The sequence below is a fragment of the Homarus americanus genome, unplaced genomic scaffold (assembly GCF_018991925.1).
Source record: "Homarus americanus isolate GMGI-L3 unplaced genomic scaffold, GMGI_Hamer_2.0 scaffold467, whole genome shotgun sequence".
Classification (NCBI taxonomy): domain Eukaryota; kingdom Metazoa; phylum Arthropoda; class Malacostraca; order Decapoda; family Nephropidae; genus Homarus; species Homarus americanus.
Window position 1 is genome coordinate 402,501 of NW_024741598.1, and position 27,806 is coordinate 430,306.

At 39.7% G+C, this 27,806-nt stretch overlaps 2 protein-coding genes across 3 annotated transcripts in view; one reads left to right on the forward strand and one right to left on the reverse strand.

Annotated features, from left to right (window-relative positions):
* Window positions 1-9,728, forward strand: part of LOC121875988 (protein lethal(2)essential for life-like) — a 23,327-nt gene extending 13,599 nt beyond the window's left edge. Inside the window, exons 2-7 of the mRNA XM_042380832.1 lie at window positions 5,670-5,818; window positions 6,236-6,358; window positions 6,666-6,755; window positions 7,153-7,287; window positions 7,571-7,681; window positions 8,237-9,728. Of these exons, the coding sequence (XP_042236766.1) occupies window positions 5,684-5,818; window positions 6,236-6,358; window positions 6,666-6,755; window positions 7,153-7,287; window positions 7,571-7,681; window positions 8,237-8,392 (750 nt within the window). The 5' untranslated portion in view covers window positions 5,670-5,683 and the 3' untranslated portion in view covers window positions 8,393-9,728. The remainder of the gene's footprint in view (window positions 1-5,669; window positions 5,819-6,235; window positions 6,359-6,665; window positions 6,756-7,152; window positions 7,288-7,570; window positions 7,682-8,236) is intronic.
* Window positions 9,729-26,745: 17,017 nt separating this feature from the next.
* LOC121875989 overlaps window positions 26,746-27,806 on the reverse strand; it is a 66,136-nt gene continuing 65,075 nt past the window's right edge. The window contains exon 7 of one of the 2 annotated variants that reach the window (XM_042380833.1): window positions 26,746-27,762. In XM_042380833.1, coding sequence (XP_042236767.1) covers window positions 27,621-27,762 — 142 coding nt within the window. In that variant the 3' untranslated portion in view covers window positions 26,746-27,620. The remainder of the gene's footprint in view (window positions 27,763-27,806) is intronic. The other variant, XM_042380834.1, reaches the window with a different exon arrangement.

Genomic DNA, 27,806 nt, shown 5'->3' on the forward strand with positions numbered 1-27,806 from the left:
TCTGTAATTATTTGTTCCTCTGTCTTTTTCTCTTTATCTTCTGTCATTGCCTGTCTATCAATCAAGGTCTGTGTGTTGTTTGTCACTGTCGCTTTCTCATCAAAATGTTATAAGATCATCAAAGAATGTTTTACCTCGGTACAGTCCCTCTTCACTTATCCAAAGGTGGTGTTAAAATGTACCTGTAGGCTTTATGTTACGTTCCATTCTAAATCCGGTTTTTCTTTCCGTCTCAAAGTTTTTTCTAGAGCCTATTGTTACGGCGATGTCTGTACACACATACTCTCTACTTACTGTATTATATGTGTGTGTGGGCGCTGAGAGTGTGGAGGTGTGTTTGAGTGGTGTTGAGTGTGTTGGCGTTTGAGTAGCGTTGAGTGTGTGGATATTTGAGTGGTGTTGTGTGTGTGTGTGTGTGTTTGAGTGGTGTAGAGTGTGCAGGCGCTTGAGTAATGCTGAGTGCAGATGTTCTAGTGGTGTTGAGTGTGTGAATCTTCTAGTGGTGTAGCGTGACGGTGAGTGTGTGTGTGGCGACCACTAGTCCCCGTGTGAATGTGTGGCTCGGCAACAGCCAGTAAAACCGGATAAATAAACCGCAATTCCTGACGGCTTTGTTTAGTTAGTCTCCCCAGGTAGCCGAGACGCTGGCTGGCTGGCTGGTCGTTCCTCCCTAACTATGTCCGCCAATCACTTACTCATCGTTGACTCACACTATCTAGGCCAAACTATCTATACTTTATCAGTAGCGGCGAGTTATGACAGCTTAAAGGCAAGGGAGCCGTTCACCAGACAACTTATCGATGTTACACCGCTATGACAGAGACCAGCCAACGCGTACCTCCATAACGTAATAAACAGCTGTCATTTTTTTCCAAGAATATTTGCAACAACCAATATTAAGAGTTACTATTAAGATATAGTGTGTTTGTTAATTTTGGGGTAATTTTTTTGTAGTTGTTTGTTTATAAAAGGTAGAATTACGCGCCATTATGAGGAGGTTAAGTGATTTATATATGGGTTATATTAAATTCGTATCTGTCATCTCGTGTGTGTGTGTGTGTGTGTGTGTGTGTGTTCAACGTAACGTCATTTCCGGGTAAACTCTCTGGCTGGTTCACTTCCAACAGTAACTATACCTGTATTTTACACGTCTGGGCGTATTAGACGAATTGCCCACCGCTGCTCACGAGGCTCACGGTCGATATGCTTTGTCCACACGTATTCAGGACTCGGTGACTCAATGGGGTCATAAACTACATTCTAGGTCAGCTTTTTTTTTTTTTAGCACATGTCATTGAACTGTTTGATGGGATAGAACTGTGCTTCGCCTGCCTGCTTCCCTCCCTCCCTGCCTCCCTCCCTGCTCCCCTCCCTGCTCCCTTCCCTCCCTGTCTCCCTCCCTGCTCCCCTTCCTCCCTGTCTCCCTCTCTCCAACTCTCAGTGTCTCAGGGAGCATTAGCTAAGGAACACAATAATAAATGTGTGTTTAAAGATGGGAATTACCAGTAGGATTTGTTTTAAGTATTAACAAAAATGAGCCGTGTGGAGCGATGTTGGAAGAGGCCATATTATTATTTTCTTCGTTTTTTAATTAATTTGGAATTTTTTAAACGAGTTTACCATTTTTATAAAGGAGATTGTAAAGCTTTAACTGGATCAAATTATGCCTGATATTCCTTAACCTTTAATTAAACAAACCAACAAATAGATACGTGTCCTTATATTATTAACCTAACCTAACCTAACCTAACCTAACCTAACCTGGAAACGAATAGATAAAACCACGAAACAAGAAATTAACTTTTGATACCTACACTACTGTACTCTCAGAAGCTGTCGCGAATTCACTTTGTTTATGATACGATTTACAGTTTCTCGCCCCCTCACAACTGACGTCTTCAATAGTATCACTTTCATAGAGTCTAACACACACTTAAAGACTTTTCTCACGACACTATGAATCCTTGTTTCCTTGGATGTAATAACTGTTACCTAAAGTGTACATTACGCCAAAGGGAACGAGCAATTTGGTGGTTACAAAGGATGATAGGGTTGTTAAGTGTACGAGGGACTAATGCTAGTTATTATCTTAAGCTGTTATAAATGAGGTTAGGTTTTGAGAGGGTAGGACAGGTTTTGACTAAGTTATGTCACGGAAGGTTAGGTTAGGTTAGGTTAGGTTAGGTGAGGTGAGGTGAGGTTGACTCAGGCTAGTTTTTCACAGGCTATGTTATGATGGGGTTAGGTTAGGTTAGGTTAGGTGAGGTTGAGTCAGGCTAGTTTTTCACAGGCTATGTTATGATGGGGTTAATTTGACGAGGTAGATTATAATACAGTGGATTATGACAAAATAGGTTATGACAGTAGGTCATGAGAGGTCAATACAGCCACGTCAGCTCAGCCAAACACACCCAAAACCCTACCACAGCGACCTAAATTCCTCACACGATCAATTACGAATCAGTCGGGTGCGTGTGTGTCTGTCCGTCATGATATGCAGCACTTACTGTGAACGGTAATGTATGTCAACGGTACGAGGAAGTAGGTCGGGAAAACCACCAACCAAGAACAGACAGACAGACAGACAGACAGACAGACAGATATAAGCGAGTTGAATCACTTAAGGATAATTTTAGTTAATCTGGTCTCTCAGTTTTTACTTCTGGTTAGACTGTTAGTTAAAAATAATTAGCTTGGTTAGTTAAGAAATGTGCAATAAATTTTGATTTTAGTTGTAAAAATAAATTGTGTTGTTTATAAATACGGGTCTTATTAATTTATTTGTATTTATTACTTGTTGAACTCTACGACATCGTTAAATTTGTTAGTCGGTTGTGTTTGTCTGTTACCAATTGTTACTAAAATGTTCACATAAGTTGGGCAGATAACACCGAGGAACCTTATCAAGCATTGTGATTTAGTCAAGTAGCTGATCTCTGAGTCATGATTCATTATATTATTATTATTATTATTATTATTATTATTATTATTATTATTATTATAATTAGACGAAAATAGGATCGACGTAAGACAGGTTTAGGTTAAGTGAGAAAATCCTAAAAAAAATTACCAATACTTTCAATTTTTCACGAACATTGATCAATAATAGCAAAGTGGATGTCTAAAAATTAAAACAAAAATAATAAAAATTCTATATTAATAATGTAAATGTGTTGTCAATAATATGTTGTCTACCATAGATTGAAATTAAAAGCAAAAAGACATCCATTATGCAAGAAAAGAAAATTTTAGTCAGATTAAGATAGACCAGAAATTAAGATGATAAACGGAGCCAAAACATTTCTCAGAGATGAAGGTTTTTAGTAAGAGCTCTTAGTCAACAATGCTGGTGAGGGGCGGTTTGGGTTTTACACTGTGGCACTAGACTTGGCACCAGGGGGAGGGAGAGAGGGAGGGAAGCTTTATATAGGTTCACATCTACCCTACCCCCTCCTTCACAACCTTCCATCACTCCCTTCTTCCTTCCTTGTTATTCTTCTCTTCCCACATACCTCTTTGTCTTCTCTTCCTCTCTCTCTCTCTCTCTCTCTCTCTCTCTCTCTCTCTCTCTCTCTCTCCATTTTACTTCTCTTTCTTCACTCAAATCCTCCATCACTACTCTTGCCTTTCCTCTTTCTTCCATCCTTCTCTCTTTCTCCTAACTACTTCTACCTCTTACCTCCTTCCTTCCTTCCTTATTTTCCATCACTCTCTCCCCTACCTCTGATAGTCTTTCTTCTCCCTAACTCTCCATCTACCCTCACCCACCATCACTCTCCTCCCACCCCTAACCTCCCATCTACTCTCACCCACCATCACCCTCCTCCTCCCTCCTCACCCACCATCACCCTCCCCCAAGACGTACTGCAGCAAGTCTATTTCTGTTGACAGTCGCCCACTTGCGCCCCGGGACCTCACACTGCCATCGTGTTGTTTGCTCGGCCACGATGGATCAACACCTGACTTGGTTGAGGAAGGAAAAGTCAACAGGAATTTATTTTTTTCCATTCTCTCACGAAGGAAAAAGGAAAATATTCGAGGGGTAGTTGTAATCCTCGTGCTTTGTCTGTGTGTGTGTGTGTGTGTGTGTGTGTGTGGACGAATTCTGTGAGTAAATGGGACGCAAGGTATTAACATATTCATTGTAATAACAGGACACATGAAATTGAAACTAGTATTTCCCATCAATCTACATTCACAATTTGAACCTAATCTCACTAGTAAACACCAGTGGCGCCTTAAACAGATGCCCCTACAATAAACCCAGTGACCCAAGTTCGAATCCCAGGTAGGAGGGTTTTCTGCAATATCCTGTAATACTGAGGAATGTATTTTTAGCATTGATTACCACGGCAAAGATCATGTCACTAAAGCAAACACGATTTATCATGTCACCTAAACGTCGTGTAGATGGTTGTGAGATGGTTAGAAGGTGACATGACTTATGGTGCCTCGTGTTGTGTTTGGATATAAATGAATGGCTGTTATTGGATCATGTCTCCCAGGGTGTCGCACTTGACTGCTTCATACCTCGCTAATGTTGGTGTGATGGTTGGCTCAAGTTGACACCAATTTATATCAGGCTTTTGTTATGCTATTGGGAGCCTCCAGGACATTACATAACATTCAACATGCATAAAGGAGGCTACGAGATTAGACTAATAAACCTACATATACGTAAGGAGGTTAATACATCCAACATACACTCAGGGAGGGAGCCTAACACATCCAACATACACACAGGGTGACTAGATCAACACATTCAACATACAGACACAGGGGGAGTTTGGCTCACAGTCACTCCTTGGCACGTCCACCCAGCTAGCCAGCCAGAAGTTTACTGAAATATTCACGTCTCTCCTTTTGTTCACGTATGACTAAGCTACATACTTACGTCTCTAAGCCAGATCTCTGTTTTTGGTATCCATTGGTTTACTGATCCTCTTTTGTTTTTATAAGTAATGTAATTTGGTGTTGGTTATAGGGAATATTTACCCAAGTCCATGCAGCCATATCCAACCTGGGTATCGTACAATCGTTTCGGAGAGTTCTTGACATTACAATAATTCTTCCTCGCCCATTTAACTTGACATTTTGTAGATAAGATAAGGAATATTGATGGAATTTAACTCTAATGATAACATCAGTGCATTAAGTTTATAAAGGGACGCACACACGAAAGAAAAATTCCTTTGATGTTTGGTATCAGAGAGTAATGAAGAGTTTAACCAGTACATTAGTTAATTATTTTGGTGCAAGTTTGAGAGACTTTGAGGATTAATGTTTAAGACTGACCTACCATGTGTATACCGGTTGTTGGTAGAGTGTAGATAGGTCAGTAGAGAAGAATACATCTGTGTGTATTATTTCTGATATTACCATACACTTATATACACAATTAACACATTCATACACCAAACAAACAAACACTCCCATAAATAATAGTATATTCACATACTGACACGTAGATACACATGCAAATATACACACATAACACCTACTGTACACATACATAGACACATACATACAAACATATATAGGTACACACAGTAACTTCATATACACATGATAGAGAGGAAAGACATGCATATGATTCAAATTCACAGTAACATGGCGTATCTTAGTGTCGATGTAAACAAGGTGAATAACGTATAAATATTTTCTTCCAGACTCGAGTTTCAACATGGCGACCAGCAAGACTTTGAGCCTCGTTAAGCGGGAGTCCTTCTTCGATGACTCCTTTTTCACCGACGCCTGGGAGGACTTCGACACTGCAGTCCAGTCTATCCTTGACAAGTTCGACAACACAGGACTCAAGGTAGGATGTGAGGGGTGGAGGGGAGGAGGAAGAGAGTGCGGGAAAGAGGGAGGAGGAAAGGAGTAAGGGTAGAGAAAGGGTGAGGCTACGTGAAGGAATTATGGTTGGGTTGTGATTCGGAGAAGAGGTCATGGATGGAGGGACAGAAAGGCGTATTGTGAGAAAGGAATTGTAGATGGTGGTGTAGAGGATAGAAGAATATTAAATGATAACATATACTGTAGCTGGGGGAAGGCGTTTGGGGGGAAGGTATAGGCGAAGAGAAAATATTTTTAAAAATCATCTTAGCACACAAATAGAATTAACATCAGAGACACCAATGTAAATCTAGAAACGAACAGCTCATTTTGTTCCTCCAAATAAAGTATCCATAAATATGTTCATTGTCTAACAGTGAATTACTCTGACTTCTCACAGGTGGACGTTGGGTCAAGGACACAATGCCGCGACTTGTACAGCAAAATTCGCTCCAGCAAGATTGACGAGGATCTGTATGCTTCCCAGGCTCTTCAGATCACAGAGAAGGACGGCAAGTTCCAGGTAGGTCAAACCAGGTCAACTAGAATACTGGTTACTGTTGGTATGATCTAGTTTATGTTGAGGTCATGCTATGGAACTACAGGGCTACTAAGTGGGATACCAAGGTCATGATAGGTCAAGGTAAGGTGCTAATGGGACAGGTTTCAACATGACAAATGAAGGAATTTAGAGGTCACACTTTATTATAAGAAGTTCAAGTTAGGTCAGTCTATAAGAGTTCCTAATAGTCCATCAACGTTCCTGTTACTCTGAGAGAAAGCAACAATATGGTGGAGGTGACAGACACTAACGGTGACAACTCTTGCAGGCTGTGATGGATGTAAAGGACTTCAGCCCCAATGACCTGCAGGTGCGAGTAGTGGATGACCGCGTCGTGGTGGAGGGCAAATACTTCAAGGTAAGTCTCCCCTGGGGTCAACTGGGGTCAAACAAACTTGGAAATCAGCCAATGTCAAATACAGTGGATTTGTTAACGTGAATATTTAATTTGCTTGTTATTCACCATTAATTTCAGTATACTTAAAAACGTACATAATGAGTTCGTTATAATTTAAAGCACATAAATTATTAGTTAATGATGTAAGTTAATATACATAGAATATCAGTTGAAGGTGTAAAGTAATGTACATAATATATGAATTAAAGATGTAAATTATCTGTTATCGATGCTTTTCCAAACAGGTTTTTAATCTCAAGGCGATGACTCAAAAGGATGTTTGGTTCTTGCTAGACAGACACAGACCTTATACATAACTCGCCTCACTTCTCATCTCTCGTATTGTGTTAACTTCCAGAAATCTGAAGACGGGTCCTCCACGTCATCAAAGTCTTTCTACAAGGAGTTCACTATGCCCCAGACTGCGAACATCGACGAGGTGGCCACAGCGCTCTCCAAGGATGGCGTCCTCACCGTCAAGGCCCCCAAGAGGGTAAGTTGGCAGATACAGATAACACCCTAGACACTCTCCAAGAACTTAACCTCTACAAAACATATCAATTATTATTTTTTCACGTACAGATTTGAATTTACGGAAGAATGTGCTAATTTTAATGTAGTACCAAGTATATTAAAGGTAATTTCTGAACCTGAGAATGACTGAAATGCACCAATATGTACTGTACCTAGGCATAAAGTCCCATATTATTGATAAGATTAATGCAAAAGCTGTAGAAGGTGTATTGGATGACGACTAAATATTTAATCTTCTTCAGGAGGGTGATGCTTCCAAGCCTGCTGGTGCCCTCTCCTCCTCAGTGCAGCAGCAATCTTCCTCAGCAGTCCAGGAGTCGTCCTCCTCTGTCAGCTCTAGCTCAGTCAAGAAGGTGAGGGAGTGATTATGTTCAGTAAAGATTAGAGTTTATGTCTATTTTTTGACGTTCTTTATCATCTGTCTTTCCTTAATCTATGTAGATCAAAGTTTCTATCTACAGGTTATGTCATACTGTAGGGAGATTCTGAGGTCCTTCTTTGTTTAGCACCAAATGTTTCAATTTAAAGAACTCTGAATTTCTAACTTCAAATATATTCACATAATTTAAGCAATCATATCTTTTTTCACAATCTTAGTATCGCTTATATTAAATTTCGTAATATTATGAGAATTATATTTCTTTGTTTTTTATAATATTTTTGTTTTCCACGAAATTTGTAACTATAAAGAATAGGTTCTCTTAAAGGCACATGATAATTATTACACTTGAGCATTATAAAGTAAGAGTAAAGGGTTTTAATTAGTCTCGGGTTCACTGAATGTGTCTAAAATGGCTTCTATCCTGAATGGTACAATGTTGATGCATAGATAATAATCACTGAGTCTTTTATCCATGTTTGTACCATGTGACTTCCGGCCTCCACTAAGTCTTCCTCTTTACCCACAGGTCTCCATGTCCTCTTCTTCCACCTTCTCGTCCTCCTCAAAGTCCAGCTTCTCCGCCAACAACAAGAGTTCTCTCGATGACATGTCCAAGGATATGAAAGATCGTCTCGTCTTCTCCCACGATAATGTCAACCTCAAGCTCCCAGGAGGACAGTAAACAATGACGACCCCAGAGATTAGTGACCATGATGATGATGATGATGATTATGGTGTCCCGGAGAGAAAGGATAAAGTCCTAAAGAGAAAAATTAACTATATTTCTGAGAGAAAGAGAAACAAAAGACTGAGGAAAACTGGAATATGTAAAGACAAAGAGAGAGAAAGAGAGAGAGTAAGAATCACAAGCTAAAGATTCCCTTTTTTTATTATTTAAGAATGAAAATATCAGTATATAGGATAAACAAAAGGACTCACTGAACTAAAAAAAAGGAGATATCAAAACTAATATATCATTTATGATAACGTAAAAGGATATTTGTTTGCTCAAAATGTTATAACAGCTCACATTGAAGACATATCGCATAATTATATTAAAAACTCTGTAAAGGAAGCAGTATGGCCCACTTTAACATAACAAAGGAACAATATTACAATAGAGTTTTAGTTTGACTCCCTCCAATAATCGTAAAGACAACTGAATGACAGATGGTGTCACAATATACCCGACTTATTAGGTTGATAATAAATCATCAATTCATGTTGAGAAATTTACTGTTTTTTTTTACTTGATAAGATAAGGTGTAGCCTCTCCTGAGCGTTACTTTACAATCATCAGAACAGCTACTTAAGTACAGTAATTCCTGCTTCATAATTGTGGTGATGTGATACGAGGTAACTGATGGTTTAGGAAAGTAATCTTCATGCACAATGTCCGTGAGTAACTTTTTAAATGAGATTTTTATATATGTCGGTAGATAAACCCTAGACACACGCACTCGTTTACTTAAGCTTTTATGTAATTTATGAGGATCATTCTAACCTCGTGAATCACCAGCAGGTGGGTCAACCATCGTCTCAATTCATCTCTCGGCACTGCTCTTTGTTGCCTACGTTGCATATTGCTTATTGTAATTACCAGGTGTAACTACTGTGTCATTTAATTACCAGGTGTAATTACTGTAATTAGAACTGTCCCCTTAGAGTTATGTTCCTACAGAACTCTCGTCGTTTAGGTTTTTCAGAGTCATCAAGATTACGAGTGGTTAAGTAAACAACTACATTATTGTTAACGTGACTGACCTACAAGGGATGAAGAGTGATAGTTACCTCATATGAACTAGCATTACAACTCTCGTCTGTGGCATGGTAACTGGAGTGTGTTCTTGCCCACACTCTGTAGTCTTGAGTGAACTCTGAGGACGACGACTCGCATGTGCCTTTCCATTGTTATTGTCAAAGTATAGTTGGGTAGTTTTGTACCTCTTGTGCATCACCTTCATTTCTCTGGATTGTCCTGTGATATATCATTCAAATAAAGGTTTTAATGGATTCATTTTCTCGCTGTTTCACATTCCCTTGGAAACTTGTCAAATCTCAGGATGTATTTCCCTATCGGGGGCATCATCCAAGCACGATTCTTACGCTACAAGAACATAAAGACCATATTGGGTTGAGGCTGACGGATGAAGAAAATTTGCCATATACTTTTTTTTAGTAAATATTGATTTATAGCACAAAAGCTGGGGTTTTACTTAGGCTTCAAAGGCATCATTTGGATCACAGGTCCTGTAAGGTCAAATTAAGGTCAAGCGGCAAGCGCATAAATGACCTTACCTCACCTGAAGTTTACTCTCCCTGGCACTACCTGTGGTGGAGATTCTGACCTGATTATCCTGTGATAATAGGTTCTTATGCTGGCACTAGTTGTTGACATGCTGGTCAGTAATTTCGGCGCCGACTCGACAACCCGTGTTACTTGTCAGGTGAGTCACCGTATCTGCATCATGCTTATAATGATTTAATACGTATAATCTTATGATATAAATGTATTATTCTACATGTCCCAGGGGAGTTTATCCTAAATTCATGTTGTAATGCGTCGATCTTACTAGTGGAAGTAGTGAGTGTGTGTGTGTGTGTGGGAGAAAGATGAGTTTGTTTGTTAGGTCCAGGAAGGCTTAACTCTCCTTCCTGTCTCTCTCCTTCTCTCCTTCCTTTACACTCTAACTCCCTCCCTATCTCCCTACCTTGGTAATCTGATATTATTTCAGTGTTCCATAGGGAGAGAGAGAAGATTAGATAATGATAGCTAAAGATTACAAGTAAATAGCAATAAATAAGTTTACCATACAACCATTAACATTTTCTTTAGTTATTTTTTTATAGAAAACGATACCACTTCGTATGGTCAACCAAGCTATCTACACTGGCGTGCGGTCTACCATCCATTAACTGGAAGAGATTAGGGATACTCCTTAGGTACAAGTAAGGAGGTCCTTAATACCTGACCTGAACTTACGTAGAATATAAAATGGGAATTATGAAGACAAAAATTAGTTTCGTTCTAGAGTTTAAGTGAAGAGCAGCAGTGTCGATTTTTTTGGGGTTGCTACTCTGAATGTTCCTGATAGATATCTACATATACCTAACCTAACCAAATCCAGTGTAAGTACAGGAACAAACATTACATAATACTAATTACACTGGAAATAATTATTCCCCTGGATACTATTATGCATATCGATTAAATTTTTAAGCAATTCCCAGACTTTTATTGGGAGTAAGATTAAAGAAGACTGATTAAAAAAAATGATCTGTGTGTACTAAATGCTGTGATCGCCTCCATGCAGCTTCTCAAAGTCGGGACAAGAGCCTCACTTCCTTTTGCTGGTGATGACAAAGAAAGCTGGATACCCTCTGGCCTCTAATCTTGAGTTTCTGGCTTTTTATCGAGTTAACGATATCTCTTTCGTCTACTTCACTTTAGTAGAGGTAGAGGTAGAAGAACATGTGTAGTGCTAAGAATAAAAAAAAATCCCAAACACCATCAACTTACATAAAATTAATACCATGATTTTGTTTTTTCTCTCAAGATCATCACACTTGTGGGTCAAGGTGAAGTTAGTAACTCTTCACTCGGGCGGTAGTAAGCGGTCCTGAAACAAATCAGTGTTGAAGAGAGAAGACTCCTTAAATTTACCAGCTAAGAGGTAGTTATGACCGGGGAATTTCCTCTCTGGACGATGTTACTGACTTGAGTACCACTAATTCTCGGCTAGTGTGATAAATGCTGATGGGACTTCCTCTCTCCCTGGTTGGTTAAAGATATAAGGAATCATTAATTACTTTACATATGGTAACGAGAATCCCAGTAACATTATCCAGATGTAACATATGCTACTGAGAACTGGAACACCTTCTAGTGGTATAAGTAAGGCTTGAAGATCACTGGAACACGTCACAACAGTACTCATTAGGGCAGAATATTCCCAGAAGATTGTTGATTCCCGGAACTCCTAATCTTGCAGCTGGTGATGACTGGGAGCGCTGAAATACCTTTATCAGGGAAGTGCTAATTATTAGGGGCTGTAAAATCCTTCCTGTGTGTAGTGACGAGAACTGGGGGAATATTTAACAAGTCTCTGACATGTTGATGAAATTTACGTAATATTTTTTGTCGCTTCTTCCTGGTAATGAGTTCACGTCGACCAGGAGGGCCAGAAATGCTTTTAGGTCTAAGTAATAAACACGTAGGTTGCTCACTGTAGTTATATAGATTTTCAATATATTAATGATATTTAAACAGTATTTATAATATGATAATTGTTATGAAGAATCCTTGTAAGATTTCCTTATATTCAAATTAAAGGTTATTACTGTCAGGCAATCATTAAGATTCGATAAAAATCGTCAGTCTTGGATAAAAAATGTAACTAGTGGAAATTTAAGGACAATATCTTACATGACAATTGAATTTATATCGTGTCAAGGCGCTGTACCCCGACAAGAGAAACTATCTTTCTCCCCAGTTGGGTCTGTTGAGTCCTGAGTTGTCATTGGCTGATCTGATCCGCCATTTTTCACACTTAACCAATCATGTAGGTCGTAACATTTGAAAACATTAGGAGTGATCAGACGTCAACAGCTCGCCAATCTTACCGGAGCTGATGTAGGAAATGAAGGATTTTCCCAAGACAAAAATTAAAGACAATGATTATAAAAGTAAAACTAGTGATGACCAAATGACAGTTGAAGGTAAAAATGGTCAGTGACAGTGAAAATAATAGTGAAGATGAAGCAGTGACTAGTAATAGTGTAATGTTGGCTTATGTCCTGAACTTGAATGTTGACCCAAGTATCACGAGAAGCTCAAGAGGTAAACATGAGGCTTCTACTGCCACACCAACACCTCTACTCCTTCAGAAATGTAAGTTCAATACACTTATAGCCTTTATGACACACTTTCCATGATTTTATCTCCGAGGAATCAATAGTTTAAACCGTAAGCATGACCAGTTAGATATGTGAGAACTAGACAGACATATATCACAAACATACTAATTTACGACACAAACAATACGTTAATAAGTAACTGTATCGTAACTCATATATCTCCAACTACTAATATTTCTTATGTCAGAGAAATATATCGTAAACCCTAAACCCAGATACTGAGCGATATTACTGATCTGAAAAATATCTGACCCGGGCAACCCAAATATCCGAGACTGATATCGTACTCGACAAATGTGGGATGTAATTCTCATGGTATCAAGGTCAGGAGGAATAAATGTGATACTGTGGGTATTTTTTTTTAAGTGTGAGTTGTAATAACCATTTCTCTGTACAGGTACCTAATCATTTCACTTTAACTAATGAATATTCCAGATTACTAATAATTTTGTTCTGTAATTTTCCAGTGTACAGTGTAGTATGTAATTCTGTGCATTTTTTTTTATGTGGTTTTACGGAGAAGTTGAAAACAGTTCACGGCAAATATTTTACGTGAAGTTAGGTTAGAACAATTGCCTCAAGAAAATTAGAAATCTGTTTTAAAGTAAAGTGTACAGTAAAATGTGGAAACTTGTAATGGTCAGAGTATTGGAAAGTGTCTGAAAAACAGAGGTTAGCTACCTAACTATTTTTTTTTTGCAGTTTTTTTTGTGCAATCTCAGGAAAGTGTTGGTTGCATGCCAAGGTAATATTTTTTTGGGGTGCCTTTCTGCACTGGTAACATAGCAATTGTTGTGATCACTCGAGTTAATACTTTGATATTTACAGACAATGAGCGAACAGTGAACATCTGCCATGTTAAGAGTGTTGGGGCAGTGTTATTTCTGAGTGTCACCAGAAGGGCCATAATTGTACTAAGGTTATGTAACTGACTGTTATTTGAAATTGTGATATATTTTGGATGCATTTGTTTTGATTTCAATTGGAAGTGTTTTAGTTCTCAGTTGACGTCAGTTTTGACAAGTGAATTTATTTGTATAACGCAAGTTGCGTTATATATTTCCGAGTATATGGTATTTTTGTGTTGTTTCTTTTAGAGTATGATTCTAATGCCAACAGCATTAGTTCTAGCAGTGTAGACTGACAGGCATTGTCAGTAAGAGTGTTTTATATTTATCTGAGATCTAATACATGTATAATTTCAGCAATTGCTTTGATGAGTTGAGGACTCTGTGGTGATATGGACATCTGAAAGAATGCAATCTTTGAAAATTGATTGTTGAAAGTACATGCAAGGTCCCCCATTTGTGAGTACAACAGAGCTCATTGTGAAGTCATAACAGTGTTAAAATCATTGCAATTGAAAAGACAGTGAATACTTGTTGAGGACCGAGGGGACAGTCTCGTATAAAGTATTACAGTATTACCACTTTATTTTTTTGTGAGCAAGACTCTCAGTAATGGAAATGCCTTTCGTTCTTTTTTAAGTTGTTTGATTTGCTAGAGTACAGTGTAATTCCGGAAGAGTTACTACAGTGTTGCACCATACAGAGATTGACCATAACACGTGCTTTGAGTGTGCACAGTGAGTCTTGAAAAGTGACAAAAGAGTGCAGTGATGTTTTTCTCGTGTATTCATCAGTAAAGCAGTAAAGTAAAAGTTCACATTCCAGTGTTATCACAAGGGGAGTGAGTAATAAGTTGAGTAGTATTTGAGCAGTAATTTTGAACAGTATTTCAAGAGTTTTTTGTGCATTAGAAGGTCAGTTAGGCAGTAATCCGTTTGTTTTGAAGGTGTGCACTGTGCCCGTGTTGTGTAGTACAGTGAGTTGTGACCTCCAAGCTTGATGGCCGTCACAAGAGGACAGTTCAGGGCAGCCAGCTCAGAAGCGGTGTCCGGTAAGTTGATGTGTCGAGTTGAGAAGTATGGGGGCGGAGGCATGTTCATTCACAGGAATTACACTCAGGTCTCGCCACCAGTTGCTTCATCAGGTGCGTGGCCTGATGGACAGGGAAGCGTAGAAGGGAAGAAGAGTGAGGAATGCCTCTCTTGCTAGTTATGTGTTGCCGAGATTTCTTTAAAGGGTTGTAGACCTTTGACTGGAATGCATTGGTTGTTGATGTGCATGGTGAAGAGAGTTGTTTTGCATATTTGTGTTGCAATTGAGAAGTACAACTGGTAAGTGAGAGAAGGTGTTGTTGCCTTGCATCAGTAAGTTGTGGAAAGTGAGTATGTTGTTTGCCCATGTGAGTGTGGAATGTGGTGCAATTGGAATGTTTGTGAGTATATAGGTGTATGTGATTTTTTTTTTTTTTTTGAGAGTGATTGTCAATTGGCAGTAAAGGCACAGAGATTGGAAGATGGATTGGCTGTTATGCAACCATCTGATGGGTATCTGTTACCAGTTGAGTAAAGATACCAGTTGTGAATTCTCAAGTTTTGTGAGTTAAGTCCTGATCAGACTTGTTGTTGTGTATTGGAGTAGTCTTCGTGACTTTTAGGTGGGGTCGGGCTTGGTATGCATGGCACCGATTTCGCTAAATGGCAAATGCCATAAGTACAGACAGTTTTTTGGTTTGGTTGTGCTCCCATAAGGACCGTTTCGTTTTGCATCGTATTCTGGGGATTATCGCCGCGCGTTCGGGATCCCTCGAAGGTTGCTGCCTCTCGCGAGTAGGACAATGACTCTTTCGTTTAAAGTCATTCAATTCATTCCTTCGACTTGATGGGGTCTGTTCATCTACGTCCTAGCTTGAGAAGTCTAAGTTAAATCTCAGTGGTGTCGAGTAAGCATTTGATTAATCTCCTTAGAGTGAAACTTTTGATATGAGAAGCTGTATCTCCAGAGTGTGTATTGTGTAAAAAAAAAAATTATGCTATGTATGTAACCCCATTTTTATGTTTTTCTTTATCATTACATTATTCCTATTTATGCTTAATTATCTGTATTTTGTTTCCCTATGTAATGTTGTCAATATAATAGATTGCGTTTTTTAACTACCGTTTATCCCATGTATGTAACCATTGTGTTCTTGTTTTGTTGTCTTTTGTGCCAGATGCCTGTAATAGTTTTGATGTGTTGTTACGAGTGTATGTAGTGTGAAATCGTGACGAAAGGTAACAGTTATTTTAAAGAATCTGTGTAACTACTGTACATGTTTAGCGAACGTTACCGCATAATAAGAATCTTGGGGAAAGTGGGAGCTTTGTCATGGTCACATTGACTGCTAGTTTGTTTTAACTAATGATTCTTATTAAACTCCACGACCGCAAAACATGAGAGGGTAGCTGGTTAGCTATCCCCTAGAAGAAGCGTGTTTTTCCCATTCGATGTTTGCAGTCATGATCCCTCCCAGTAAGTCCCGCCTTCGAAGACAGTTGTCAATGCATTTTTCCACTTCTGCTGGCAAGCTCAATCTTGAATTAGTCTGTGTATATCAACTTTAGTAATTCGCCAGATCTTTGTCAACTGAGGGTCATCCTTGAATGAGTAACAGTTGGTTTGTATGTAATCTCTATCATTGCGTGAGTAGCGATCGCTGGCAACTCAGGGGTATATATACCACGGGACCGGGAAGAGAGACGTCCCCCGTCATGTCCTCTCCTGTTTGTCCCCAGGTATGTACTGTAGATGTGTTCCTAGCCATTCAGCTTGACCTAGTCATTGTAGTGAATATCAGTGTTCATGCTTTAACAGTGGAATTGTCATTCACCCAGTGTGAGAAGTAATATAAAGTAAATGTCGTCGGTCGTTTCCAGACGAGAGATTTGTTGTGATGGTGTTGTCATCATGCTTCCCAGTCCCTTGCCTCCCTCCCCCGTCACGTCCTCTCCTGTTTGTCCCCAGATCTAATTTGTGGTTCTTGGATCACCCCACGACTGCCCCGGAGCCAGTAGATACCCCGCAGGGATCAATATATGCATTGATGTCGGTGATTCAACATGATCGAAACGGCAGGTCCACCTCGTGGGCCGAGGGCCCCAGACCCGCCTCGTGTCGGAGTGTAACCGACCACAACAGCAGTCATCAGTTGTTAGAGGCGCCAGTGCTATACCCTGGGATATGCCTTGGAGTTATGGTCCACAGTGTGGTTCTATGTGTTTGTTAATAATTACCCCATGTGTTGGGCGTGCGGATATATACAGTGCATCTCCTGCACCACTTAGCCTCTGAGGGAGTATCTTGATTATAACTGGTCTCGTATTAAGTAAAGTTGTCCTCTTGGGGCTATGAATAAAGCCTGGTAACTGTAATGAAATGTATCACCAGTAATGTGGGTGAAGTAAGTACCCACTTGGAGTGGCAGCTTGTTCCGTCCCCCCCTTACACCACCACCACCACAACCACCACCACCAACAACTACCACCATCACAACAACAACCACCATCACAACAACCACCACCACCACCACAACAACTCATCACCCTTCCAGTATTTGTCAAGAATTGGATCCAAAATGATGTCATACTCCCGGGATCAGGTCGAGCCTCCTGAAGACCCCTGCTTCATGCTTGATGACGCAAGTATGAGACGTGAACCTTCCTCAGGCTCCAGGCGATAAGATTATAAATTGTACATGCAGGAGGGCGGGACCGGGTGGGTGTGCCTGGAGGAGGGCGGGGAGCGGCAGTGGGTGTGTCTGGAGGAGGGTGGGGAGCGGCAGTGGGTGTGTCTGGAGGAGGGTGGGGAGCGGCAGTGGGTGTGTCTGGAGGAGGGTGGGGAGCGGCAGTGGGTGTGTCTGGAGGAGAGCTGGGGATCACTGGGTCCTGGTCGCCTTCATCTCTCTTAATTATTCGTCGTTTGGTCAGTCAAGCGAGGGAGCAGCGGCTGAACTGACCAGCACTTGGCCGGCACTGAGACCAAGATGACCAGGGTGATGTAGGGAGGAGAGGGAGGGAAGTGAGAGGTGAGGGAGGAGTGAGAGGTGACGGAGGGGAAAGAAAGATGAGGGAGAGGATAAAGTATGGAAAGATGGAGGAGTGTGAAGTGGGGAAGGAGACAACATAGAGAGAGATAGAGACAAAGTGGGGTGTGGGGAAGAAATGAGAAGATGGAGGGTGAGGGTGAATCTAAGGCCTTCATGAAATAAATCAGAGATGAAAAGATGGTGAGAGGATATAATAAAAGTGTGTCATCGCTGTCGTAAAATGTTGTCATGAGGACGAAGTGACGACCAGCGGTTGATTGACAGTCGCTGCCAACACCGTTTAATTGCAGGAGTCGCTCGCGCGCTATTACTGATATAAATTTCGTGAAATATTCGTGGATTTTTTTTTTTTTATGGAAGAAGCAATTTAAAGTGTGATTATGGAAGGTCGTATTATATAAACTTCCAATTTCAAGTTATTATATTGAACACCTCCTAAAGACGGGTATACTGTACAACACCTGATAACTAGTTCATATAGTTTTGTAAATACGATTTATTTAATTATATACAACTAATAATTATGTCTTAAGTAACATCTAACTTTCCCAGTCAATTGTAGGTAATGTTTCTTACGTTGAAATAGTGAAATTTACTATATAGTTGGGACAAATTCCCATGGTGTTGGCAATAATAACTACAAGTGATCCTATATTGAAAACCGTTCATTGCGCCTTAAGGCTGAACTCGCCCATTTGATGTGAGTGTTGGTCCTAATGGTGTATCGGAATTCAGCAAATCAGAGCTACATCATGAGAGAGGCAGGTGGGTGGACGGTCTTAATGAAGGCTTTCTCAAGGCTCTCGTGAGAAGAGCTCTTGAAAATTGCGTCGTCGTTAGAAAGAAAGAATGAAAGAAAAGGAAAGAAAGAAAGGGACATTTTAGAGTAGGAAACATAATTTATAGATCAAGACCAGCGGTAATGGGAACAAACTGATATATGTATTAGGGAAACAAGAGGAAGAAGGCTGGAGACTTTATCTAGGTTAAGTGAGATCAAAATAGGCCATGGGTAGAAAACCTCGGGACTACGTGTAGGTCAAATGATGGGAAACGCAGCTCCATATAAGCTTCATGGGTTATGCCCTATGAGCTAGACAAGGTCAGGGTCTTATGGGTCATGAGAAAGAAACTGATGGCTTCATGTCTCGCAAAAGTCATGAGCTAACGTGAAGACTTTGGACAGCTTACTCCTCGAGGCAAACTTGGCGAGTTCTGATGGTCTAAATCACTGGTCCAGGATTGTTTAGATTGTTGGGGTAAAGTTCCTGTGAGAGACCAAGTACCATGCCGCCGTCTGCTTAGATTGGTCCCAGGCGTAATGCACCCGAGTCCTAATGGGTCCTAATCCCAATGGGTCCCAATCCTAGTGGGGCCCCAATTCTCATTGGTCCTAATCCCTTATGGGCCTTAATCCTCGTGGGTACTAATCTAAATAGTTCGTGATCCAAATGGAATTGAGTTCTATCGGATTCCAATCCTTTGAAGGCCATAAAGTTAATGGGCGTTAATGATAGGATGGCAGTATGGGATTATCCTTCTCTAACGCTCGAGTGTTTAGTGACTAGAATCAGAAACTCAGTATTTATAGAACAGAATACAATACCATTTACATTTACTTCACATTGATTGACACAAGAAGTATTTGGACTGGAGTTATGTAAATATTGATCGATAATAATACTATATAAACACATTTTAATTCTATTGCACTAGTATGATCATTTAGTTTCAAATTACTTGATATATCTTCTTATGATACTTAATGAAGTTTCTCTCGTGGTAATTTTTTCGTGATTTTTATATATGTTATATTAGAGAGTTATTGAAGAAGGATTGCAATGGACGTCAGGTGAGATATTTACCGTAAAAGACTGGAAACTATTTTTTGTGATTATTGTCTTTGATGAAAAAAATATTTATAAACGCTTAGTAAAAACTCATCTTTGTGGAAATAAAAACCATAAATTACTTTTAAATTGGTTTTCACGGTCGTTTAGAGAATAGTGGCCATACAGTACAGTGTTAGCGGTATCCAGCGAATATCTCTGATGCCAAATTTAAAAAGATTGTTATTGAATATTAGCCAAAAAAAAATCAATTAGGCTTTTTGGACAGGTAATTTTTTTCTAGATTTATTTCATTTTTGGTTGTTAATTTATTTCTCACTTGTACTAGACGTTAAGTTTGGGAAGTGTTTGTTGTGGTTAAGCTACACTATGGAAGGGTAAGAACATCACATGAAAGTTAAAGTATAGAAGACATCAAATAGTCAATGGTGTTTTAATGAACCTGTTCTTTAAACCACCTAAATATACTTATATATTAAAACAAGCAACAAAGACAATATAAAACCAGTATTTCCCCGTGATAATTAATTGGTGGTTTTATGATTGTTTTGAACTTTGGAGTGAATATCAGCGGTACATTTGACGAACAAGCATTGAACACTTACCGTCTGTTACCTCTCTGAACAAGCGATATATATATATACTGTATATAGCAGTTCCATCACTCTACAGTAGCTTACATAAGGGACTATGAACAACACATGATAAAGCAATTCCCAAGTAGAATTCACACGCAACATTTTTGGCTTCTATTTCCCCCAACCTCGCGTCATGTTGGCTCCATTTGGCTTAAGCGACCGAATGTTTTGTGTTTTCCTCAGTCACCTCGGTCTTCCTCAACCCAGAGACGAGGAGAGAATATAGATGAGCCTTGCATGTGAGCGCCGACCCCGGAGTTTCTATTTTGTAAGTGAAGACAGTCGTAGTGAGGCTAAGTGAGGACAGTCGTAGTGAGGCTAAGTGAGGAGAGTCGTAGTGAGGCTAAGTGAGGAGAGTCGGAGTGAGGCTAAGTGAGGAGAGTCGTAGTGAGGCTAAGTGAGGAGAGTCGTAGTGAGGCTAAGTGAGGAGAGTCGTAATGAGGCAACACACCTGAGAGACGAAGATATGAAGCCCTTGCCGTCAGTGTTATTGTTGCTTCAGTGTTTCTCTGTGGTGCTTCAACAGCCATAAGATCTTGAAGCACGAACTGTTATCATATTTAAACGGATCAATACACTTACTAAGGAAGGTAAATCATACAACAGGAGTCTATGGTGGGTGATGTAGCCTCCATCGACGAGCAATCTTCAAAACGTCTTTATTTATTTATTTTTCCGTCATATCTCCTCTATATATCATCTTTTCTGTGAGGCTTCTTCTCTTCTCTCTCTTATCTCTCTCGGGTAATATTGAAGTCGGTTCCTTCTCGACTCTGAATAAAAGAATCTCTCGTAGGCTGAATCAGTATGGCACAAGGATAGGTTCTTATGGCTGAGCTTGTAGAGAGATACCAACTTTACAGGACTTCGCTTTCACATCAGGAGAGTCGAAAGAATGTTTTGGCTATAGTATCAATTCGTGGCTGATATCTACTCTTGCGTTAGCTCCTGTAGAAACCTGTCTATATAAGTTAAGAATAAGTTTTGATAGTTTTCTTTAAGCTATACAAGTTTTTTTTTTCAATAATCCTTCTCCATTTTTACTGTTGTTCCTTATCATCATCAGCTAGTTCCTTATTCTCTGTTCTTTATTGCGTGTCTTTTATTATTGTAGTTATTTCATTTAGTTCTCTCTTTAACTTCTTTCATAAATTTCATCCCCCCGAAAGTTTTCTCATTTATCCTTGAGTACAATTACCCCGAGATATTTTACCAGTCTGTTTCTTAATTTATTGGTTGTTATTGGTTACTTATACCCATGCGATCACTTATGCCCATACCGTTACTTATGCCCTACACCACCACTATTATGCCCACACTATCAATTATGACCCATACCAACACTTCATTCATTAGTTGTTACTATTGTTTTATTTTTTACAGTCTCTCTCTCTCTCTCTCTCTCTCTCTCTCTCTTATCCACCACACTCTCCCCTGCCTCTCCCTTTATCTTATCTCTCACTGTGTCTGCTAGGGTTGACCGTCATCACTGCTCGGGGTCTGCTGCTAGAGGGAGCCACAAGGGTAATTGAATGTGAAGATATAAAACTTTGATGACGGGGCCACCATCTCCAAGTGACCACTCTGACCCCAGCCGACGAGACAGGGCAGTGAAGCGTTTCTTTCTCTTCCTCCGCCCGCCTCTTCTTCTCGTCCCGCTTCTCTTTCTCTTCCTCTTCTTGGTCTCTTTTTCTCCTCATACTTCCCTTATATTCCTTTTCTTAGACTCTTCTTCTTCTCGTCCCACTTCTCTTTCCCCTCCTCCTCCTCCTCTTCCCTCTTCACCTCCGTGTAAGACTCATATAAGAATTTTTGCCCGAGGCGTAACTCCGGTAGTTAGAGACGACTTACAGACAGGGAATAAAGTCCAACGACTCATAAAGTGTGTTAGGCTGAGACAAACTCCTCTCTGGCATCTACGACTCAGCCACGACCACACCGTCACGACCACACCAACGCGGAGGGCCATGCCGTCACGATCAAACTAACACGACCACACAATCTCAACCACACTGTCCACACCGACAAGACCACACCAACACGACCACACCGTCACGACCACACCAACGCGGAGGGCCATGCCGTCACGATCAAACTAACACGACCACACAATCTCAACCACACTGTCCACACCGACAAGACCACACCAACACGACCACACCGTCATGACCACACCAACATCAGACAGTAACCATCAACCTTCATGGCAGGTCAGAAGGATGAAATTTAGGCACACGAAAAGTCATCCACTAAAACACACTACAGTGAACCCTCCCTATAACGGACTGCTCTCGTCATATAGTAGCCCCCCCCCCCCATAGAATCCGTTAAATAGAGACTACACTATGATATATTTCTCTCCTTCATTATATGTAAACTATGCATAATAGCCATAATGGTGAGATGGTAATTATACACTATACTCAATGTTGTAAAGTATTATTAAGTAAGCAATAGTATTATACGTTTGGTCAGGGGAACAATCATGAGAGTGGTTCCGTAAATCATTAAGCCACACAGGTATTAGCTGAGTGGTCAGGTGAGTCGTGGCTATTACCTATATTACCATGATGATTACAATTAACTTAAGGAGAAATTACAGAGACACTTGATATTAGTAAGTGTGTCTTGTTTTGTTTTTGCTGTTTTTTTTAAGTTAATAGAGTGTGTGTGTGTGTGTGTGTGTGTGTGTGTGTGTGTGTGTGTGTGTGTGTGTGTGTGTGTGTGTGTGTGTGTGTGTGTGTGTGTGTGTGTGGTGGCCGGGTGTGACTGGTGTGATGGCCGGATGTGATGGCCAGGTAGAATATGATGGCCGGGTGTCCAGCTATATCAATACTCTGCTTGATGAGGTGCCTCCAATTCTAGGAAGAGAAGCCAAATGAAATTACACCTTGGATAGTGTTGATGTACAAAGTGTCCTAGATGTTGCTCCCAGCTGCGTACGTGTGTGTGTGTGTGTGTGTGTGTGTGTGTGTGTGTGTGTGTGTGTGTGTGTGTGTGTGTGTGTGTGTGTGTGTGTGTGTGTGTGTGTGTGTGTGTGTGTGTGTGTGTGTGTGTGTGTGTGTGTGTGTGTGTGTGTGTGTGATTAAAGACGAAGCTATATAATTCCCGACAAAAACAATAACAAGTTCCAGTTGACAGTGTTCCTTAAGTAGCGCTAAAGATGTGTTCCTTGAAAGTAGCTCCAGATTCTTTAAAAGCTTTCCAAACTTTCGTCTTCCTCACAAGTATAGTCAATGTCAGGTTAGGTTAGGTTAAGTTAAGTTAGGCTAGGTTAGGTTAGGTTAGGTTACATATCTCCTTCGTATGATATAACATAACCACAATTCTTAACCCGAATCATTTAACATAACCAAAAATTTAACTCGAATCATATCCTAATTAATCTACCAAACACTGTAAGTATCTTGTGTTCTTATTAAATAGAATATAATATAAGAATAAAAATCGTCAAGGCAGTGATAACAAACCTTGACTTTCCATCCCTGAGATACAGAGTCGTCCCAGTCTTGAGTTACTACTGGAGGTGTGTGTGTGTGTGTGTGTGTGTGTGTGTGTGTGTGTGTGTGTGTGTTGTCGTGGGTATATGAGATGCGAGACGATTTACATTTAGTTCTTGATAAACCTCCATCATTTAGCCTTAACTCTATAAAATGGAATATAATAATGGAATATACTAATAGAATATACTTATGGGATATATTAACCATTAAACACCAAAGTAGAAAATTGTGTAGGATGCTGATAGAGTTTCTTAATAAATATTCTGCTAGAGTTTACTGAATCACGGTGATTGGCAAAAGGTTTCAGAGATATTGGAAAATCACTTACTTTATTTCCCTGGGGTATTAAATAACTCACTATTATTCTCTACATGGAAACTGGTAGTGATTTATTAAGGTGATCTATTTAAGGTGAGGTAAATATTAGTTTGAAATATCTCATAATGGGTTAATTAAGTCTTTTATTCTTAGCTACTTATTGAATATAATTTGACAGGTGGAAGTATTCTTAATGACTACTCAGGTAATTAAGTACACGGGTAACTAACTACACAGATGAGTATATTAATTACTCAGGGATATGGTGTTTAATTATATAGTTCAAGATTTATTATAATTACCAAAAAAGTAGAAAAAAAGTAAACAGAGTGAGTAAGGAAACACCAATTTCCTTCCATAGATAACATTGATAACGCGTTCGGCTTTGTTTACTCATTCATCATGAAGACGAAGCCAGCGGTGTGAGGAAACGAACACATACGTAAAACAAATACATTATTATACTCTACAAATACTTGTTATAATTTCTGTATTTGTACGAAAGATCATAATCATCTCCGCCAGGGAAGTAACTACAGAAAAATTACTCTGAGAAAGAATATTATAATTTAATCCAAAATTTGAAGAGAAAGAACAGACAGACAGAGAAACAGACAGACAGACAGACGGACAGACAGACAGACGGACAGGCAGACAGATGTATATATAAGCGTTTGGGATCTTTAATAAACAGGAAAGTGTCAGCCTTTGTATGTTGAAGGGAACCAGTGTACTCATGGAACCTTGATCGACTCCATTAAGCTGAATTTCTTTTTTATATCTTTTAGTAATGATTAGTTAGGTTAGGTTAGGTTAGGTCGTGCCCCATCCTCCTCCTCCACCTTTGCTAATCCACCCTTCACCTCAATCCATCCATATCCTTAATCCACTCATTTCCTTAATCCACCCTTCACTTCAACCACACCACCTCCTTCCTCCACCCACACTATTTTCCCACTTCTATCACATCTCTCTCTCTCTCTCTCTCTCTCAGCTTCCCTCCTCCACCAGCTCTTACTCCCAAGGGCCATTCAATTTAGCTTTCGAGTCAGTCACTGTACTCTAGTCTTCTCCAACATGATCGATTTTTTTTTAAACTTCGTCTTTCTTTAGTAAAACACACAACCTAACCTAACCTAACCTAACCTAACCTAACCCTTACACAAGTCTCCCAGTGTATTATAATCATATATCACTTTAGATCATAAATAAATAAAGTAAATAAACAAATTAATAAAAACGTGAATAAAAAAAAAAAAGATTGAGGAATAAGATAGAAGACTGGAGTGAACTTTGTGAGGAGACTTGTAAGGCGCTGCCGAGACAAGAGGTTGTGGTAAGGGTCGGTGGCGTGTCTCAGTCTTTCTTCAAAAATAATATGAGAAATACTCCAAGATTCTCACTTTCCTCTCTCACCCCTCTCAGTTCTCTCGTCGTTCTCTTTCTAGTGTTGAACAAGTAGTGTTGAACAAGTAGTGTTGAACAAGTGGTGTTGAACAAGTAGTGTTTGTTTATACTTGACGACATGGTGTGTTTACATTAGTCTGAGTTGAGTTGGTAAATTGCCATGTGATGGAATTAATTAATTAACACAGAGTATTACTGACCGGGTAGAGCTAGACCATGTATTGTACTGGTCTCTCTCTCTCTCTCTCTCTCTCTCTCTCTCTCTCTCTCTCTCTCTCTCTCGTTAATTGTCTCCATGGCAACAAGCGAGTGCTTCACCCTGTTAATGCGATGTTTACTAAAAAAACACACACACCAAATAACACTACAGGATAAGATAAACATGACAAGTAACATTACACTTTTATTCGTTATTGTAGATACAAATAGAGAGTTGAGTGTGACTTGGGAAGAATATCATTATCTTGAACATTAGTTAATAAACCAACTTGAACGAAAGAATCAAAAATATTTACTTTATGATAAATGATTCTTATGGCATCAAGGTTACTCAGGAATCTTATATTACATGTGAGTTTGTTTGACTAGTATAAAGAAATAATTACATATCGAAATTATAAAACTTTTGATATATTTACAAATTTGGAACAGGTGAATGATGAACAATGGATAATTTGGTTCACAGAAAGAAAATAAATAAGAAACTTGTGATATAGAGAACTAGGTGGACTGTGTCGATACTGAACAGGTTAAGCAAAAAGAGAGACAACTGACTGTGCGTTAATAGTGTCTGTACATTTATCACTTCATCTTTCTGTGGTAAAACTTGTCACTGGAGAATTAAATATCTCGTCCCAGTGGTGTGTGGTCAAATGGGCCCGCTGTCTTAATGGACACTTAGTACATAACTTAACCTAACCTAACCTAACCAGTAAGAATCCAATATATCTTGGCCTCTTAGGACTAGGGGCCCATCAGGTTAGGTTTGAGGCTGGGGTCCAATTAGCCAGTAACACACCTCGTCCAAGGCCCTTCTCGACACCTCTCTTATTTTCACTTGAACATTAAGAAAAGTATTAAACTCAATCGTTTATATTCCCATTATGAAGTATTTGACATATCTTGTGTTGTATCTCCTAGAGGAACATGTCTTAATTCTATACATGAATCTGTCTTTACTAGTCAATTGTTATTGTTTCTCACGACAGATCTAGACACCAAATGTTTCTCATTATCTCAGTTCATGTTAGACCTCTGAGTAGAATATTGACTTAGTACTTAAAACACACTTTAAAGTCATTGAGACATACACTCATATATGTCATACAATGAGTAACTTGTAGGTCTGTGTTTTTTTTTCATTACAATTATTATCGTTTTAGTCTTTGGGTTAAAATTTGTGTTGTGTGTGTGTGTGTGTGTGTGTGTGTGTGTGTGTGTGTGTGTGTGTGTGTGTGTGTGTGTGTGTGTGTGTGTGTGTGTGTGTGTGTGTGTGTGTGTGTGTGTGTGTGTGTGTGTGTGTGTGTGTGCTAACAATAGAGTTTATATAAGTGTGTAATAATAAATACAGTGAATATGGTGCTTTATCATGGTGAGTAACTAATATTGATATAGTGAATATGACGTAAGGTGATGGTGTGAGACTGATGTGTGTATGGTGAAGAATGGTGCTAATATGACTAGTGGGAGTGAATATGCAGTGCTAACCTGGTAAGGATATGGTGTAGTGTATGGTGTAATTATTATTGTATGACTATTATGGTAAAAGGTATGGTGTATATATTGTAGATCTGGGGTGTTATTATGATAGTGTATGGTGTAAATATATTAAGTGTACGTGACAGTTGAAAGTATGGTGCAAGTATTATAGATATGTGCTACTGTTATGGTGAAGTGAATGGTGCAGCTGTTATAGGTGTATTTATGTGTGATAATCTTTTTAAGGGTTATGGTGATAGTTGTCAGTGTAGTGTTATTATGTCACCATTATATAGACATCATCTAGTATGGTGTCTGCTATTTTAGGGTCTTCTAGGGAGCCGTATGTTTAGTGTAGTGGTGATATGGTGTCAGTATGGTGTCAACGAGTGATGGATGGTGTTGTTTTATGGTGTGGTGTGGTGTGGTGTGGTTATCAGTAGGTCATGTTTACTTCACCATTGTGTTTCTAACCCGTGAGATCCTCTTCCGTGGGCGTGATGATCCTCTTCCGTGGGCGTGATGATCCAATAATATTATCATTGTGGGCGTGTTAATCCTCCAGAGACACTAATATGGGCGTGGTCATCCTCCTTCAGAGGCATCAGTGTGGGCGTAATGATCCTCCAGGGGCGTCAGTGTGGGCGTGATCATCCTGTGAGGCTAACAAAGAAGGCGTAGTCAGCCAGGAGGGCGGCAGAGAGGCGTGGCAACATCTTCAGGGTAGAGTCGTGGCAGGAGGCGGCTGTGTTGACACCTTCTGCTACTTCTGCGTCCATCTCATCCTCGTACCTGTGGGAGGAGGAGAGAGACGGTTAGATAGAGAGAGAGGTAGA